Below are 20,458 nucleotides of genomic sequence, written 5' to 3' on the forward strand. Positions count from 1 at the left end.
TATATGCTCCAGTGGTACACACACTCACGAAACATTTATACGATCTTAATCGCTTGTTCCTTATTAAATATTTTGTTTGAATAGTTCTTGGTTTTCAGACACGCATACATATACGCATATCTTCAAACACCTAAAAGAAGGATGTAATGATTTTATATGAAAAAAAAATCGGTAAAAATGCTTTTTTTTTTCAATACATATTACTAACGGCCCTTGCGACTCAACACTGAGTTTTTTGTTTTCTCCGTATTTCAAATTCGATTTACCGGACTCTATCCAGCGCTTCGCTCATACTTCCGTATCGCTGGCTACCTGCTATCGCCTCTGCCTTAACCAGTTCTGCCTCTTCGCTGTTTCCATATGGAGTGTTCCCGATCATCATCGCCACGATGATTAAAAAACCGCCTGAAAACGAAGATAATTCGTCAATACGCAACGCGCACCTCTTATAACTTCTGCCCCTGAATAGCTTTTTTATTTTTTTATTCAATTGAATCTGTCCTGCAGAATATGTCGTTGGTGGAGCAACATATGGCTTTATTCAGCTAAAGTCTGCCCATGAACACGCTGCAATTAAGCCTGAGCTTACTTTTCGTATGCTAAATTAATCAAGCATGCATCGAAACTGACCAAACACCATGTACGATAAAATTTTCGTATTGCCATAGTTTAATTACCTCCGAAAGCAAACAGTGTGGGTTGGACACCCTGCACAGTCGTTTGAAGAAGAAATGAGAATACGACAGAAAAGGTCATAGCGACAGCCACGCGTGATGCCTGGGTGAGTGAACAGGCGATCGCCGGCAACAGGGCCTGCGATAGCATGCAGAGAGCCGCTAAGCATATGAGGCCTACGTCACGTGGGTCTGTCGGTGGTCTGTTACGAAAAACAAAAATATAATAATGGCTAAATGACATAAATCTCGGCGCCATAATGTATTTGATGAATCAATTGCATGTTTTCAACAAACATGGTTGACAGAGCTCATACGTAGCGTTTAGGTGTGCTAATCAAGAAAAAATTCTGAGTAAATTCACAGATTACTAGGATAGTTGAATGACTAGGCCTTTGAATGATTCATATCATAATCTTATAAAGCAGCTTTATTTAATTAGCGGTAATTCCGCCGCACGCGTTACTCGTAACGTAATAAAGATGTGTTGAAAAGTGAAGCTTACCTGTACTGTCCCGTCAGCATGGAGGTAACCATGCATATAATTCCCGTGATGATACATGCATAGAAAGCAATTAGAAGTGAGTGTACCTGTAAATTAAAATAGTTTTCGTTTGATTATAGGTTAATTCGGTCGCCTGCTATATTCATCAATACGTTCTCAATATGAAGAACTAACCAAGCGTACTGTCTATAAAAGAGATTCATACGAGCAATAACTTTTAAAGGACGATATTGAATTGTTTTTTTTTTCTATGATTACCTCTTTTAGTCGCCGCAACCAACATAAAGCTATAGCACTGCTTAGCGCAGAAGTCACAGTGATCACGTAGCCCCCAGTTAACTCTGTTTGTTTGAAAGTTTTCGCAGCTAACATCTGGGAACCGCTGACCAGATTTGGAACGAAGCTGGTGGCAACTCCTAACATTACCACAAAACAGCTTAACCATTCGCGCAGCCCGCAATGTTCAGCTAACAGGACACAACCGAGAAAGGCCGTAAATACAGGCACAGTGTTGCACAAAAGTGAAAATTCAGACAGCGGCAGGATCGTTGAGCCTATGCTGAACGTAGCGAACTTTGCGCAGAAAACTAGTGATACTCCGAGCAATTCCACAAATTGACTGCGTCCGAAGCTGTGGGAGACAAGAAACAATATGGCAGTGTCAGCAAATAGATCTTATTAATCATTAATATAGACAATATTATCGTCAACTTGATGTAGGAAAACTAAATTCATATAGGTAGAAAATAGTCTGTCCAATTGTTATCATGGACTTAGCAAAAATGCGCGCCCATGGAAGAGGTTATTGAAAAAACAACGACCGTGGTAGCATACAAACCGACTTTTGTAATGGCTTTTCGAGTACACTAGAAGAGAGATAAATAGGTATTCCGACAAGCACGGTCGTTGCTTCTTTATCTGATATATCACAAACTCAGTAGATTATTAAAAAGAACCACAAGAGTGTAGTAGTTATTTTATTTTGCTATTATACGTGTAGCTAATAGATCGTACAAAACGTCGGAAATAATGAATTTCACAGCGATGTTGTAACAGGATGTAGTTCCTAGTTTGATATCAAGGAACAAAAACCCACATAAACTCTGTGTTAGGTGTACAGAGTAAGCACAATGCTCGTGAGGCCATCTGAAGTACTGATGCCCAACTGATGACATAAAGCTCGAAGCATTCAATGTAATAACAAATATGTTAAGAGTAGCATCAATATGACTAGCTTCTCGAACGTACATTCATCGTATATTTTCTACGAGATCCGTTGGATTATCATGCATCATAAGATTTACTAGATACTATTGATTAAATATTTACAAGTTACTTAATCCTCCAGTCAGATCCCGCCGCTGCTGGTCAGTGTGGTACACACTCACTCATGTTTTGGCCGAAAGTAGAGAAGAAGCGGTACGAGGTAAACACAGGCAACAAGACTCCGTAGACCGCTGATCTCTAATGGGCTAAGGGTTTTCACCATGGAGATAATTAGGCCACCAACGGTCAGGAATAGGCCAGCTAGAAGAGCTAGGAATGTGCCCAGAAGATGTCTGAAATGGAGACAAGCAAAATCAGCACAGTCAGTTCAGACTTTTTCTTTACCTTAATACAAACGTTTCCCATACAGATCTTAGAAACGTTAAACTCCTTTAGTGATCAATAAAAGAATTACTGGCGCAAACAAACCATCAAGTCCGGTATTCTTTAAATGCAAGACTAGGCTTACCCTTATTTTAGCCATCAGCCTAACTACACCTAGGGAAGGCTAGGAGTCCAGCTACTGAACTAGTCTTGTCGATGTTTTTCCATCTGCAACTTCGCTTCTTGAATAAGTGCCGACCTAGATATTACCCATTAGTAGGGTTATTCTTATCGCCTTCACCTCCTAGAAATTACTCACTGTATAAGGGGTGGCATCTCGGGCGTAAACCAACGCGGAGGCGGATCGTGTTCAGAGCAGCAGGACTGTCGACTCCGAGTAGACAACGAAAGCAGCTGATCTTGGGAAGGGCCTGCCGAATAGCTTCCTACGGCTCCAGTATAAGTACCGCTGTTTTTACCATAGGGCAACCCGGTCGTTGCTGTGAAAAAAAAAACCGAAAATTAAAAAAAAATATATTAACACCACTGCTTTTCGCGTTATTTTATAACACCAAAATTGTAGGAGCTAGGCACGCACTAATAAATTTATTTTTTAGCTTTTGCACTGCACAAGAGGTTAACAGGATCGCACTCGTTCTGCTTGATTCAGTAACATAAAGCCCATGAAGCTAGAGTTCCGTGCGGACCAGAATCGCTGGTCAACACATTGTGGATGTGGTAAAATTTTTAATTTAAATTAGATAGCCCTGATAAGTGATTATCGTTGCGTTCGAAGATAAGGCCAAAAGGTCTCAAATAAAACTCGGATCACACGAGCGTGATATTATTTACTTCAGCAGAAAAACGCAATAGGTAACATAGAGCACCTAGAATTCTTGTAATGGAAACGTACATTTCGGATATTTTATGTAATATTAAGAACGGAAATAGTATTATGATATTTGTGATATTAACATAGCTAATAAACCCCTTGTTCCTAACTATACATTGGCAGATATTTGTTTAGTTCGACAACGACTGAATAGAACAAAACAGTACATTTAGAAGGGCGTCCGCTAGATTCAGAAAAAAGCATTTCCAATTATTGATTCTATCTGTTAAGACATGCATTATCTGGTAGCAGCGATCTATTACGTTAAGCCTGGTTATATTGAATCCGTCTCGTCTGACCCAATAGAGTGCCTCAAAGGTACGTCTAGAAGGACGTCTATTCTAATATGGTATCACTTTGGGTTATTTGGATCGTAGACCTGAACCGAGATCGTGCTAATGTTGGGTGCCCATAGATTAATTTGGTTGACCGTGATTTTTGAATCGACACAAACGTACATGAGTTGACTAGATGACCAACGTTCAGTATTTACCATAGATAATGGCAGACAACACGACGTAACTTTGAGATTTTGATTGTATTTTTCTTTTACAGAGACCAGTTGAGTGATAAGTATACGTATCCTGGTAGAACATACTTCATAGACTGCTCTAATTGGCAACATATTCTAAGTAAATCCTTAACATATGAAATTGAAAAACACAATATGTTATTACAATCATAAATGTGGAGAGTATACGATTTCAAATGTGGACCTTTGCTGAGCCTAAAGTTACGCTTTTCCTACTAATTAATTAGTTGGCGAGTACAACTCGAGTTTAAGTGAAGATATAACGCATTCCTAACGGCGAAGCTTTTACAAGCGCTCTCGTGGCTGCATGACCGACTCAAATATGCCTGTATATCTTTCACGACTATCATTCAAGCCATTGTTTGACTTTGCTGACGGTCTAAGACTGATCCGTAAGCTAAAACACGATGTTCACGCATGGAATGACGCCGACGAACACGCGTTACGGTGCAGGTGCGGTCTGCACAAAAGACTGGCACACTTCTACTACGGCGGAAACCTACGACAATCCCGTATGTATAACGATGAGCTGCATCTGCCTTTCGACTATGGCACTGATTAAGGACGCTGATAGAGTCCAACTCACTGCTGGCGTACCGAACAAGACGTATCGTTGCTACCGAAGACGACCTGCTGGACAACTGATATGACAGACCACTGCTATTGTCTTTTTTTATAAGGAATCAATATAGGCTATAGACGTGTCATATCAGGAAGAGGTCAACGGAGAAGGCCGTGGGGTCAGCTCACTACTATTTGCGGCCACCGGACAATAGGCCGCTAATGGTGAAGAGATTATCGTGCTGCTTCTCGGATAAGTAGATAACTACGCATATGGATGTGTAAGGGCGAAAATTTAGAGGAACTCGCAACAACGGTGCCTTTGTGACAAGTGCTGTGACATGATCAAGAGTACTCAATAGCTCATGGGCGAGTCATCAATGGGAATAGAACGGACGTACATCAAGTGTTTTTAACCGCCGGTTACTGTTACATTGCTGCTGCCATTGCTGCTCTCGCATACTGCTGGTGTTAAGTCTATAGTACTTTATCCGATATGGACACATAGATGTGGATGATGAGAAAAGAAAAATAGAGCGTCACAAGGACGCGGCGAGTTGCCGTAGGCTGGAGCCCTGTCTATTTTTTACCGAGTCTTTTGCTCCACTTATCACGGACCCCTATGATCTTATCCTGACTGCGCTGATAGCCCGGAGTACATATTACGACGTAGGCATCCAGCGATTTTTCGCGGCGTACAGGATGAACAGCGATGGTTACTCGAGACATAGATGAAAACAAAAAAAAGCCATAGGTGGCAATTGTCATCGCTACTCAGAGGCATGATCGCTAACGCACACAAACAGTCGCACGCAGAGACAAGACAACAAAGTACTAATAGATAAAAAGAAGAAACAGCAAGACGTGTAGATAGATAGGTAGAGATACTACATGCACGTTTTGCTGTTATTTTGGAAGTACGCATATCGATGGACCCGCGGACTGGTGGACTTTTCGGTGAAGGAGTGCTTTCGAGAGAAGGGTAGCCGTGATAGCATATGCTGTACGTTAAGCGTAAACCATGAGGACGTATTGGTGATGAACTTCCAGACCAGAAGAGGTTGCCATACATACCATGTCTCGCTATAGGCTTAGCTAAGTTTATCGCTAATAAAGCTATGATGAACAAATGGGGGCGCTACAGTCACGACTATTGTGATTAGTGTTGTCGCTGCTGTTCGTATTGTTGATGCAGCCTAATCGTCCATCAGCATGGACCAACAGACGCTGGTTATGTGTAACGTTTAGGACGCCCGATCAATGAACAATCAAATGTAAATAGTTTTACGTATGATAATGAAGGCATGTTAGTGATAATCGTTGTTTCACAGTAGTTAACCAAGATAATTGAGGAGGCAGATACTTCATTTAATGAAGAGTAACCTGCGCCGTACAGGTGCCATGAACTATGCCTCTAGCTTTGACGTATGCTTACGCTTGGTAAGCCTTAACCATGTGTATGTGTGAACGCGCTTTGCTTAGTAGTAGTGCTCGGCCAAATCCGTGCTGTTAGCCTTAAACTAGTTCGGGTCATTTGGTAACGGGCAACAATCACTTCGATAAAGAGCCGAAATGACATATCCAATATTATTATAATTATGTCGTCACAAAAACGTTCCATCTAGGTTTCTAGCTCTAACATCGTTGACAGGTCGAGTTCGACAAAATCTTTGATCGAAAACGATTTTTGAGTTTGAACCGGCAGTAGTTGGGCATACAGATCATGCTTGGATGCATTTAGTAGCTTAGTTAGCTTAGTAAACCAAGTCTTTGAAAGATCGTTGCTTGTTGACAAGCTCTATTTGGACGCTGGATTCAGTTATTTATCAGGTGATCCACTGAGGAATGTTCCTTAGTCTTATATAGAGTTGAATCGATAATAGTAAACTTGAGTGAAACAGGCTACATACAAAAAAGTGTTGAAAGGAACGCTACGGCAATGGCTTAGAACTCTGAGCCTTTGATAATCAAAAGGTAAGACCAAATTTAATCCAGCTCATGTATGAGCCACCAAACATGTAGCCTGGGCTGAGGATTACTTCATGGTTCCAGTAAGCTTTTTCGTGATGATTCGTTTCGATAAATCTAGTCTGCAACGGTTTTCTTTATCTTATAGCTACCCATAAAGCTTATACTCGCCAACCACACTTTCTGTTAACCACTTGTATCTTCTCAGTTATAGGTAAACGTAAGCTACGCTTACGATCGGCTTTGTGATATTGTTCGCATAAAGAAACTGATTGACTTTTATGAGATCGTGTGATGCCGGTACCCGTTCGGGCATTCAGGGCGTGGTACATTGTCAGTCTAAATTTTAATACTGTCAGGCAACTGGCTACAAGAACATTCTATAAATATGTATAACAGCTTATACAAGTTATATAATCAAACACATGCAGAATATATACATATAACTAATCTTGAGCAACTTTTTTAAGCAAGCGCTAAGATGCTATTAAGTTGTTGTGAGAAGCGATCTATACCAATTACTCGTTCGTTACAAAATCATATAACTTCATAGTTTTCTAATCTATTAGTTCCATTAATTGTTATTTCATGCACTGCACAAAATAAGTCTATGATAATTAGATCATTTAATAACGTTGTGTATTTATTACAAAGTTCACCAGGGCGATCATATTTATTTTTACAATGCGTTGAAACATGTTACATTCATATTGTGCTCATACTTCCCTCCAATGCACCACAGCTGTTCAGTTGACGTGAGAGTTTTGCGTCATCCGGAAGCCCACATTCGATCCTGAGCAGACAAGCTGCCAATTTCATTTTCTATTATATGGGGGAGGCCATAAGCCACCCATATACACGTACGAGTTACGGTCGATTACACGTACTACATACTCTTATCGAGTCGAACTAACAGAAGACACCAAGCGCTTCCAAGTGACGTTATGTCATCACGTAAAAACCAAAACGTTTTTATCTTGCGTGATACAATCGATAGAGAATAACAATAGAAACGGAAGTAATCTTGATAGCTTAGCCTCACAGAGCTACTTCCCGCCCATTACCTAACATTTTTCTTACTATCTAAGGCGTAAACATGATTCACTTTTATTACTCCTTACCTTCAGATTGCTGCCCCAACAGTACCATCGTACCTGATATTGACATGTGACATATTACGCAGACACTCAAAATAGACCGAGTTTGTGGAGCCTACAACATTAACAATAGTACGTAGGTTACTTTCGACTGCGATTTGTCTAACGATGCGATCACTCTCCAATCTGCCTCGCAAACTCAGCACTATGCCATCAAAGCTCTGAGCACACTTTGAAGTTTAGCAGTCGCTCTCCTTACGCATATTCGTGCTGGGAATTTTTAGCCAATGTTTTTTTTATTTTAGACTGTGAGCGTAGTAAATCGCTCACTTGAAAGCTGGAAATTGAGTCATCCTTGACAGAATTGCAAAAGGATTAATTTAGCATGAGTCATTTTAGCTATTCGTATGAGCTTTCTCTATATCACCTGAGGGTGGCCGGTCTGTCTGATAGTAGAGCAAAATTTCTTAGTGAGATTCGTCACTATCGATGGTAGAGAAAAGGTTTCCATTCATTTCATAATGAAAATCTTCAGGCACAGTTTACAGAGCTTAAAGAGTTAATTCTATAACGTCCCGTTACTCAAACTTGTAGGCATAGCTCAATGCATGCAGCACTTCTGTGTTGGGTATATTCATCGACGTTTCGGTACAAGCGTCACAGAAGAAAAAACTTATCACACCTACAGCTTCCTGTCACTGTAGGCAGCGTATGTCTTTGCCTACTGCAATCTTGCTCAGATCACATGCTGCTATTAATAGAAGGACGCAGTGTATTTTTTCAACCTGTTTTGGCTTCTCGAGAAGGAGACACGGTAAAATACAACTAGCAATGGCTACATCTCCTATAGAAAGGCATCTGGGTCGTTTTTTACTTTTAAGAAGATCGGCTTAATTCTTTTGAATGATTCCATGTCTGTATGCGGATGAAAAAGATGAACCCTTAAATTTCGCGCGTTCTCTCTACCAAAGAAGCTCGTTTGCGAATGAGGACGAAACATGAACCTTCCTTGCCTCGGGAACGTTGACACTATTCGGCTGTACGAACGACAATTTTTTTGCAAGCCAGAGACGAACGAGCCGATTCACCATCATCGTCTCCGCAGTCATCGTCATTATAATCAACATTACTGTTCATATCTTTCTTATCAGCGGTAAGAAAAAAAGGACCACAAATAGGACTTCGGGATTCCTATAAGCAATTTATCGGTGTGTCCCTAATAGTTGCCAGATTATAGACAGTGCGTCCCATATCGCTGACACAACAACAATGACAGCGGCGACGACAACAGCTGGTGAGCAATAAATTGTTTTGGGGACAGAGACGAGAAGGGCGTATGAACTATTAGTCTGGAGATTTCTCACAAATAACAAATTTATTATAATCCCTTTACGTTACTAAAAATCATTTGCTTGCAGACATCGCTTAGACCGAAAGGTGGCTTTGTGGCATTTTTAACCTTGGGTTTTTTATCATATTGAAAAGTATGTCAACATCATTCTTGGAGAAGATCCTAAAGAATTCTATGGAGTTCTTATAAAGAACATCTTAAAGCTGCTAGTTAACTTTTCGCTAGAAATCACGACGAGTAACTAACGAATAAGGAATAATTGTTTAAAAAATTGTAAGAACTCGCCACCCATGTTCTGGACATTGTCTTGAATGGGTTTACAGATCAACGCATGCAAATCTACCCCAAAAACTATTAGAGTGCCTTATCATTTAAATGGAAATCATTGACGTTAAAATATTCCGCCACGTTGACTATACGTCTAGACTACCGTTCTAAAAAGGGTTAGTAAAAAAAAAAAAAAAAAAAACGAAAAATGGATGACAACTCAGATAACAAGTCGCTATATGAATCAATGCGAAAGCTTTGCTAACTACGTCAAAAAAGATCGCTGTATATATTGAATATGTATAGTAGATAAAACGAATTATCATCAAAGAAAGGTGCGTCGCGCACTACTGTTCATGTTATTCAATTAAATAACACGTTTTTTTTTGGCCATTTTGTTGGCATTTTGCGTTCATGCAGCTCTCCAGACGCCATCTGGTGGACAACTGCTAAGCGAGGCGTTGCAGAAAGCAATTAGGTTTCCAGCATTATTCGCTATTCTGTTTCGAGTTCTAAATAGCTAATACTTTATATGCCAACGCCTGAGTGACGACTAATTCGAATATAAGGAAACAAACTTTTAAATTGATTCTATGAGGGAACGCTTTTTAGGGCTGTCGAGTATATGGTCACACAATGCAAATGTTACACGTACAAACATCGTGGCGCTATGGCAGTATTCGAATACGGCGCTGTACGTTTGTGTCTTAAGTTTGAAATTTCCTTGTGAAAAGTGTATTATAAATCAACAAGTAGGTTGTTTTAGAGGAAGGGCATTACGAGGCCAATAACCCATCAAGACATCATCCATTTCCAAGCACGCCGATGCGGCATGCTTCGGTCGTCGTACTACGTTATTTATAATAAAGCATAGACAGTAACGCAGTATATTTAATTCGCATTTGTATTAGCAATGTAATTGCGCGGATAAAAACTTTATAAAGGTAACAGTATATATATATATATATATATATATATATATACATATATATATTGACGTTTGAATGTCACAGACCGATTTGCAGTCCATTTGAATCTCATCAATTTTTTCGGGCTGTTTTTGTCGGTCCGGGATCGGATACGTTTTGTAAGACGCCTAAATACACAAGATAAATAATTGCACTTAAAAGAGCGTCACGTGTGAACAATATTTTTGTGAAAAAAAAAGTGATTTTTTCAAAGAAAATAATGATAATAATCATATACGAGCATGTATTTTAATGCTAGCGTTATGCACAGATAGTAACCTACACAGAATCACATAAGAGAAGGTAGATCCTCATAGTGTAGTTTTTTCTTGTCATCATGTTAACACCAACTTAGAGCAGCTTCTTCTACGAACATTTTGACGTCCAACCAGAAACGGATAGTCATTCATTTTACGCCATGGCCATGCTGAAAATGAAGTTCAAAGCTCAACTATGTATAATATTATGTTGTGTATTATGAATTGCACGTCACGCCTTCGGGCGCCTTATTTTCCGATTTTTTGGTCGTTCTACTTACAGACAATTGAAACCGAAAATGATTCCCGGCGTTATTGGCCCAGCTCATCGTCAGAAGTCATGTAGACTTGTCTAGTGTTCAATGAGTCCAAAACAATTATGACGATGACGTTACCTCAGGCGCGTTCACACGGAAGATCAACAAATTACATGCGCTTTTAGGTTAACAACGCCTGGCAGGAGATACGCGGCGATTATAAACTGCTGCGTTGATTTTGTTTTGACTTTGCATGACGTCGACCAAATATCGACGGTGTACGTTATGTTAGTAGCCAACTAAGAGTTGTTCTAATCAGCCAAATCCTTGAAAAAGTTCGGTGAAGTGTACGACATATGAATTTACCCTCTTACCAGAAAAAAAAGGCTCAGAGAGCGCTGAACATCTCTATGGCACCGAAATTTATTTTGATCCATTCACAATAAACTTCGACTTTTAATTCAACTTTCGCTAAAGTCGTTTTGCGCATGATCTGATAACGGAAACTACTAGAGTCGCTCCCTCCCCGCTACAATGCCAACACCAACCTGAACTTGCACTTAAACTGTAAATTGAATACTTACAGATGACAACAAGGCATCAAGACGGACAGAGTCAATCAAATTGACTACCATTACTGTTGCCACGACCCACGCAACTGGACAGATAAAAGCCTAGCATGTTTCCCAGGGTTCGAGAGGCCCAGGTAATACCCCGAACCGATCGAAAGATAGACAGATTTAATGCATATATGAGCAAAAGTTCTACAAGGTTTCAACTGTTTTCACACAGATTTGGTCAGTCGCAACGTTATCGAAAAACCTTCACAGAACAAATGAATAATCAGAGCACATGGAAACGCAATCCGAAGGGTAGCGTATGAAAAAAAACTGTTTCAGGTTATCAGCCTACGCGACATTTGGAAAGCCCTTTCTGATATTATTAATATAAATTGAGAATCATTGTTGTGGACTAACATAACTTTTAAACCATATGTAAACACTTCTATTAAAAACTACACGAATAAAACCCGCAGTTGTTCCGTCGTCGTACCCCGTTTGGCGCTACTTTAAATGGAAAGTCAAATGATTAGCAACTCTTACCATAATGTCTTACCATTGATGATCAATGATAACCATCAACTCTACTAAGGCTAACTAGCGACAGACCTCTTTAACCGTCGATCGACTATTTCGATTACGTGCAAGATAGCGTAAGGGTAAGCATTGCTTTTTGGACGAGGTTGCCTTAGAGATGAGGTAATTTTCAAATTCTGGTAGAATTCGTTTTGCAATTGCTTGTGACGAAATAAATAGACGACCTGCAAAACTCCCTTTAAATTGATTCGTTACTGCTGCTGTAATTCAGTGGGGCACCCCGCCCGACCCAAATATATCAATGCTCGTAATCTACGTCCATGAAATTTGCCGAGATTATCGTTGATAGCGATAGATGTCGCAAACAGGATGTTAAAACCCTTTCCGTATCAAAATAAGCAACTATGCCCAAAACAATTCTGCTCCATGCTTCGCGCTAAAACTACATGTTACATTACATGACAACATATGTAATGTAACTTGCTGATTCCCATTATCTCACTGACTAATATATAATCCATTAACTGGTATATGTATAACGTATGTATATATATATCAGATAACGGAGACCTTACATGTTGGTTTTTTTTCTCTCTGCTCATTTCGTATTTGCTTTTCAATCTGACTGGGCGCCCCTGGCTGGCTATAGCTTCGTACGGATTGCTAGATTATTCAAAGTATCTATCGCCTTCCCGAGTGCAAAATCCTCGCAGCGGCGCTCGTTAATTATTTTGATTCCTAGACGCGTTTAGACTTTTATTTTGCCCCAATCCTAGCGATGAGAGATATCAACTAAAACCTCCGTGCTCAACTGTCTCTTACAGCCTTGACATGAATGGAACGATTTTAAGTGACTTATTTAACGCAAGAGATTTCTCATAATTTTTTAAAACAATAAATCAGTTGTCGTGTCAGTATATATAGCATATAGGAAGTCAAATACAGCCTTGACGCATTACATACATATGAGCATAACTATACTAGTTCATAAGTAAACAATTAGGTACGGCTTTTGATGTTTGATTATTTTCACTAACATATCAAAAGCTTATTTCAAGCGCACTCTCTGACATACTCAAAGTTTAAGACTAATGATATAGAAACTGAGGGAAATTCATCCATCACTCATTATTTATATAATGATTTCCTTTTGTATAGCTCCAGCCATAAATAGGTTTGCCGCATTACCAGCTAATCATCTACAATAAAAATGTCAGGGAAGATAAATTTGCTATTTTACGCAGAAGAGTACGCTTCAAAGAAGTTAAGCACTCATATCGCTCTCGTTTCGATGCGTTAATAGGTAAATACTATGCTTGTCTTTTGACGCCAGTTCATTGAGACTCATCCGAAACTAGCTCATAAGAGGAGCTTGTTAACGAAAATATTTTAAAATGCCTTTCTCTCTAACGGGACATTAATTATTAAATTAAACCGACCTTAAAATAATTGAATTTGTTTTGCAAATCGCCAGCGTATTCATTCAGTTTCTCCTCGACTATCTCGATAACAACGACTCAGAGGTAGATTTGGTCAACATCTGAGTAGCAAAACTTGTGCTCAAATTACGGACGTTCTAGCAGCAGAACAAGGCATAAGTTATCAATAAAAAGAAAGCCAAAATCTTCGATGACGAGTTTGTTATTGTATATATGTCGAACAGCCCAGAAGCTGCGCGTACACTGACCTTCTGGCTGTCTCTATACGTATTCGGATGCGACATTCCCTTCGCGTATTCCAAAAACAAAGTTCTGCCAAAAGTACTAACCTTCGAGTGCAGACCCAAGTATCCGGAAGGCCATCTCTCAGCAAACTTAGAGCAGTTGTTCACAAACCCAACAATGAAAACGCTTGAAATCCAAACGCTGTCACTACTACGTATCACGTTCATGCGGATTCTATAAGCAGGACTAAGCATAGCCATTCTTAGGACTCAGTGTAGCTTCATGTAGATGAAGCTTGAAATGCCACGGAACAATTCGAACACGTTAAGAAGCTATAAGTTTACCGAATCTACGATATGAAAGCAACTAGGGCATACACGATTCAGTTTTACAAGAGAAACCTAGACTAGTTACAACCTATTTCACAATGAACGACACAATAATTTAGGGCAAGAAGGCACACGGATGGATCGGAGTTTGCTCACGATTTGCAGAAACTGGCAAATAAGGTTAAGAAATGTGCCGTACACAGGGACACCTTGCCTAATCCTCTCCGTAGACACAATAGTCGCTGTCATAACCCGTATGAAGGCCGCAAATGGAACTATTATAGCTACGCACAAACACACACAACGTGGCCATTTTTATATCAGTATGACGATACTACTAGATTACGAGAACAACTGAACTATAAATGCTATATTTGAATACCTGAAAACAATTAGGCATACCTAGCGTCCATGATAAGTCCTGGAACAGATAATGACGATGATCAATTTAGTTACAAACAATTTTTTTTACAATTAATTTAGTTACAAACAAAAAAAAAAAAGCAAAATTTTTAGCATATCTAAGAAAATTAAAAATCAGCTGGATCCGGATACTTACATGGAAGATATTTCCTTATCAATTTGTGCAATTTATTTCTTACAAAATATGGCCATAATGAAAACAGCCAAAGGACAGGACATTTTTATATCAACACTGTATGGTATGCACTACAAGAAAATTATGTGTCCCATGTTTTTTAGTCTGAGATACAATCAGATTTTTGCCTTTTTAAAGTATAATAGAAAGCAATCATTTTAGGGTCTTTGTACTCTAACTAGCGCCACGTAAGTAGTGATGGGTAGCAGTTTAGTTCATCTTGGAAAATGCCCAAGTGTACAGTCAATGCAGTTCTCATGCTCCATTAACTTTCCATGTCTTTAGTATGTAGTAGTATAAACATGAATATTAAAACACAGCGTACTTATGTACTATCGTTGAATTGCCAGTTTAGCAGTGACGTTATGAGCATACAAAAGTATCATGTCCGAAACTCTCTAGTCTTATATTTTTGTATCCTTAATAAACGCGTGGCCAAAAGAACTACACAGATCAACCTGACGCTATTCGTCAGTCTGCAAATTGATCAGATGGTGTTATAGTTCAAATAGTTCTGAAATACAAAACGACGTACTAAGCCAAAAACAAAGGTTCCTATTACGTTTTCCTCAACGGAGCAACTGCTTCTTCTATCTAGTAAGTAACAACTACGCAGCATGTGTTTTCGATGACTATGTCATCGCTCGGTAAGCATCGAAATCCTGAACTATAAAAATGAAAAACAAATAGTCCATGAAAGCATACAACGAATATTCATCATGACAACTTATGTTCATTAAAAAGTTCGCATGTAATAACGGTAATGACGAAAGTATGTTTTGTGTATTAGGCACAATGATTACAGTCTTCATTAATTTCAAAAGAGAGTTGTGAGACACGAACTGTCAGGGAATAGCACGAAAACAGGTCTCAAATACCTACAGCTTGCATATCTAAAAAGTTGAATTATATTAATAACAAGTGTAAGTATTGGAGCATTCGTTTGGAGATAACTAAAAGCTATGAACACTTCAGATCTATTGAAAGAACGAAGCCTTAAAGTGCAGTATTAAAACAAGGTAAAACAAAACAAACTTTACGTTCAGAATAATAACACAGGAATATGCTTATTCGTTACCGAGGTTGCAGCATCTGTGCCACTCTGACGCCGTGGATATTTTCTCAATAAAAGTAAACAAATCACAGCTTCTAAACAAGAGCAAAACCCAGTGGATTTTCAATGTCAAATACTTTCCCCACCCAGCGAAGGGTTCAAAGAGATTCACATTTCAGTATAAAATTTAGTTATCTTAAATTTTATGATGCTTCAAAGAATCGATATCTCTACCCCGATTACTAAGCCCGATAACTTGAACTACGTGAATACATTCGCTAGCACTGGAGAAGAGAAAAAAAGTGTTGTACTGAGGTGAATATGCAAATAATAGCACAGTAATTTACATTATAAAATTTACAGGAAATTGACATCAATACACTTATATTGATGAGGTGAAAGCTTTACTTACGTTTTTCGCCAACGTTATTCGCGTTAACGTCGAGTTGGAGTCTGGACACGTCCACAACTTGCATTGTGAATTCTTTAATAGGCATCAACTAACGAACCGAGATATTGACTTTTTTTCTATGTCCTTGTTGACCTTACGATCCAGCCGCCAGATCTGCGTACTATTTCGTAAACTTTTATCACAAACTTGACAGACCTGCATGAATGGCTGATTTTTTCTTGATAGACTGCGCTCAGTATTCTTCGATTGGAAGACGTCAGCCCATTAAACAGCTGCCTGTCTCGCGTGATATTACTGCGAGGATGTTACACTTTAAATTACATATACAGATTCGTATAGGTAGATCTTGAGCTCTATTGATTCGTCGGTATAGCTATACATCTAATCCACATTTAAATGAGTACGCAGTTCTGCACATCTTCTTAATTTACGGATTCAAGCAATCTGCAGACGTCATGCGAATGCAACCATCTCACGGGCACGCAGATGCATACTCTTCCTACCTTCCTGAGGATTATAATCTCACGGCTAACAATGGAAATTTGTTTGCCGTTTACAACGTCTCCAGCTACCACTAATTTATGAACACTAGCACTCGCATCCGGCCTTAATCAGCAATTCGAACGTTGCAGTTTTGAATGCACTCAGTGGCAACACTCAGATTATAGCAGTAGTAGTACCAGGTCGTTACTGCCGTTGCTGATACTGGCCGGCAAAACGCTAGGCTACAACAACGGTAGCAGTAGCCCAACGATCAGATGGTCAATTCTTTTTCTATAACCCGTGTTTTATCGGTCTCCTTTTCCGTTTTTTTTCTGTACTATGCAATGTGCATATGTGTACCCTCTAGCTACTCAGCCCTGGCGCTGCTGTAGCTTCGTTTCGGCTGCCTAGATCCAAACGTTTACCATACGGCCGACAAAACCGTATTTGTCAGGCTCCTACTTTATTAAGGCTAGCAGACGCGTGAAGCCCACTCTCCGTTCGGGGGGAAACAACTCTTGTCGAAGCAGATTGGCCTCGTCAGGGACGACTATGATGTCGACGTTGACGCTAGGAGTACGCGTCTAGCTATACTCGTTGGACTACATGCAGAACGGTGTAGAATATGAGAGAATGCCTTGTTACCCTTCCGCCAATGGCCATCTATTCAATGATGCCATGAGCAAGTAAAGCGAAGTAAACACAGGCCGAAAAAGATTCAATCGAGTCTATAGACCATCGAGAATTCTGACGCGCTGGCATAAAACGTTTGCTACCTATTACCTTATGTACTAGGCTTCTTGATGCTCTATCATGAGCGCGGACATCGGAGGAAGGAGTCGTCCTTCTCCCCTGGCTATCCGTTGTGTCCTTAGCGCAACATACGGCAAGTGGCCACCGCATGTGCTAGCGCTCTGTTAATGCTGTGGCGCTGTTTCTCTTGCTTGTCAATTCGCACCAACAGCAACAGGTCGAAGTGGGAGCAACTGTAGCAAGCGTTACTGCTGCCGTCTTCCGTGTATGCGCCTGCGGGCTGCTCAAACGATGTGCAGCAGCGGCGGTGGCAGCAGCTGTTGCCATAAGCTTTCCGACCAAAGCATATAGATAGCTAGACACTTTAGACACACTAGAAGCGATAATGCTGGTCGTGCTGCTGGTGGCGGAAAATGTTGTTTGCGGCTGGTTTGTGCATTTTGGCCCTGCTGCCATTGGCTCAGAGGGCATTGACTTTTCTCATCGAGTACTGTGCGCTGCAATCGAAGAAACAAAATCTTTGTAATTATAACAGATCCCCTCTTTGGGGAAGCAACTGAAACACGCATCAAAGAGGAATCAACGCTGGTGGAAACAGCATTAACAACAACGACAACAGCGAAGCTATCGCTACTTTCATCGAGCATTATAACGAACGTACATCTTCACCGCAGTCGATGCTTCTTGTTTCGAGATTACCCAGCAGGATTCGCTCTAGCGGACAAACACTCAACCTTGTGTATCTTGAGCGTTTGATGTCAAACAAAATGCCTCTAGCGTTAATCAGTATCTATTTCTCGTTAGCAAAGTAAAGAGTGACATAGGGTAGGATCATAGCGAACCTAATAACCCAATATGATGTAACAGCCAAATCTTCTTTCAGAGATGTAACACAATTGTCTTGGAGTTGAAAGGGTGCACAGTTCACAGATGTTACGTACAGGGAGCAGGACGCATGCACTCATTTCAGGTACACAAATATTAAAACTAAATTGCTTATTGATGTGACTACCATTACCGCAGCTTGCGGCATAATGGCCAGCTGTGATTACTGAACTATATGTACGCTGTCTTGCCAAAGCTACCGATTACCTCTACGAAATAACTTACAGAAGTCTTTCCCTTAACTACATAGTTAAATAGGGGCCTTTTTGCTTGGCTTAAGCGTTTGCCGATTTGAAGTCAATAATGATAGGAAAAGACAACTTGTATCATCATCTAAGTGCGCACATGATCGATTACTATGCATTTAGTGCTATTCTACCCATTTTTACTTTGGCTCCGATTCGGTAGTTTACCACAGAGGCATCTCCGACTGTTGTATCATATGATCATACAAGAGAGCTCCAATGGATATTATGTGCTTATGTCCATATGAGAATAAGTTCGGCACCTGCATTTCTATTATGTACATATATATATATAACAATTATGTGAAGTTGTAATTTGGTTGGTTTATTAGAATATTTAATATGCTATGTAATACTGTGAAATATATTGCTTTATTATACGAAATTATTCCAAAGTGCTCAAGTAGATAATTGCTAGAGCTAAGTATTGAATAAAGAGTTCCCTGAACCTATGTCAAAAGTACAAGGTATTAGCTGTGTAACAGTACGCTTATGATGAAAAACTGTCTGTCCTGTGAGTGCACTAAATATATCTAAAAATAGGCCTTTGTTATGAAGAAAATATTAGTGCTACCAAATAATGAACGAGTCCGTGGAATCGACGTTGATAAATAATAAAGCCTATTACGTTTTTGCATACGTTTCAGTTTAGGCCAATTTGCATGTTCAGCGAAGAATGATTCGTAACAAGGGCTTTGTCATTATTAGGATAACTAAGTGACGCATTCTGAAATCCCTAATTGGATCATATCAATAATGGAAGAGTGAAGAAAAAAAAGCTCCGATAGTGATGTTACTTATCTACATTTACCATAATAATTTATTTCAAATTTCCCGCCAAATTTGGCTATATGTCAGTAATTCCAGTTAATTAGAGATTTAAGTAGTAAGCGACAAGTACACGCTAAATTTCACAGGAAGGCTGACTTGACCTGACGCTCTTAAATGTAATAACTTTAAACAATGGTGTAAAAACGTGACACCGCTATTGTATTTAATCCAGATATTATTTAAATGAAAGCAAAACCTAAGTTAACATAGTTAGAGATTTGTTCTGATATAAAGGCTTAGCCAGAATCGCGGACCGAATCTGCTTTGTTAATCATTACATAGAGGTACCAATTTTTGGGCCGATCTAGCAACTGAAGTATAGTGTAAAACCTGAAAAGCATGTACAATATTTTAGAAAATCAAAAAAAAGTGGCTGAGATCCCTTCAAAGTTATTTCAAATTAGAATTCAAGTCGATTAGTAATATTTTAGGCACGCTGAGAAACTCCCACTTGCTGTTGAAACACTTAGCTACTACTTTTTTCCTTCATTAGTAATCTATGCCATTGTACCGCTAGGACTGCATTTTGCAAAATTTGCTGGGTTCTTTCATTTGAATGGATTGGCCGTGACTGAATAAGTGGAAACGGGCGATGCTATTCCCTATTGTGCTCAAGCTGACCTTCACAAGGATTGTGAACTGAAAAGAGTCACTCTCATGGAATTCAACGTAACAGTATCTTCTACATTACTTGCATAGAAAATTGTTGGCGTTTAATACGACTGGAAGGCCCATATTGTACTAGAATAGTAAAACTTTTACGACAACTGTGATACATTGCTTTCGACTATTAGGCTGTGCGTTCCCTTTTAGATACACTGACCCTAATCTTCATATCGTACTGAGCTTTGCCTAAAGTTACGAGGAACATGATTACCTCAGTCCTACACCGGGGGTCTTGAAAGCCATACAATTTCATGATCTTAAATAGGCTTTGGTATATCACATGACCCAAAACTGAAACTGATATGAACATTTAGGACGGTATCGCTCAAGAACGTCCAAAATTGTCATACGAAATATTAAATAATTCTTATTTCTGCAAGTGAAGCATCATGATAAAAGCGTCTTGCCATATAAGAAAGAAGATTTCAGCCGAAGGAATCGATTATCAAAAGAAAGCAACAATCACTTTTAAGAAAACACCTCTGATTCCGAAGGCATCGATTATCAAAAATAAGCATTAAC

General features: G+C 39.5%; 1 protein-coding gene and 1 long non-coding RNA gene across 5 annotated transcripts; one reads left to right on the plus strand and one right to left on the minus strand.

Moving 5' to 3' along the window:
* Nucleotides 1-34: 34 nt before the first annotated feature.
* LOC147756981 (solute carrier family 35 member G2-like) lies at nt 35-17,205 on the minus strand. Of its 4 annotated transcripts, none has more exons than XM_086985263.1 (7): nt 16,074-17,132; nt 3,089-3,269; nt 2,568-2,738; nt 1,438-1,810; nt 1,180-1,265; nt 678-877; nt 35-405 (listed from the first exon to the last, which is right to left on the minus strand). In XM_086985263.1, the coding sequence occupies exons 1-7, from the start codon at nt 16,156-16,158 to the stop codon at nt 263-265; spliced, it is 1,239 nt and encodes a 412-aa protein (XP_086841389.1). In that variant the 5' UTR covers nt 16,159-17,132; the 3' UTR covers nt 35-262. The 4 variants fall into 4 exon arrangements, with proteins under 4 accessions (XP_086841389.1, XP_086841391.1, XP_086841390.1 ...); XM_086985265.1 differs by lacking the exon at nt 16,074-17,132 and adding an exon at nt 13,785-14,211; XM_086985264.1 differs by lacking the exon at nt 16,074-17,132 and adding an exon at nt 7,844-8,020.
* LOC147756982 (uncharacterized) lies at nt 8,634-12,259 on the plus strand. Its single transcript, XR_015324945.1, has 2 exons — nt 8,634-11,206; nt 11,506-12,259. It is a non-coding gene; the product is annotated as an uncharacterized LOC147756982 (long non-coding RNA).
* Nucleotides 17,206-20,458: the final 3,253 nt, after the last annotated feature.

The sequence above is a fragment of the Varroa destructor genome, unplaced genomic scaffold, assembly GCF_002443255.2.
Source record: "Varroa destructor unplaced genomic scaffold, Vdes_3.0 BEIS01000003.1, whole genome shotgun sequence".
In the NCBI taxonomy this organism is placed as follows: domain Eukaryota; kingdom Metazoa; phylum Arthropoda; class Arachnida; order Mesostigmata; family Varroidae; genus Varroa; species Varroa destructor.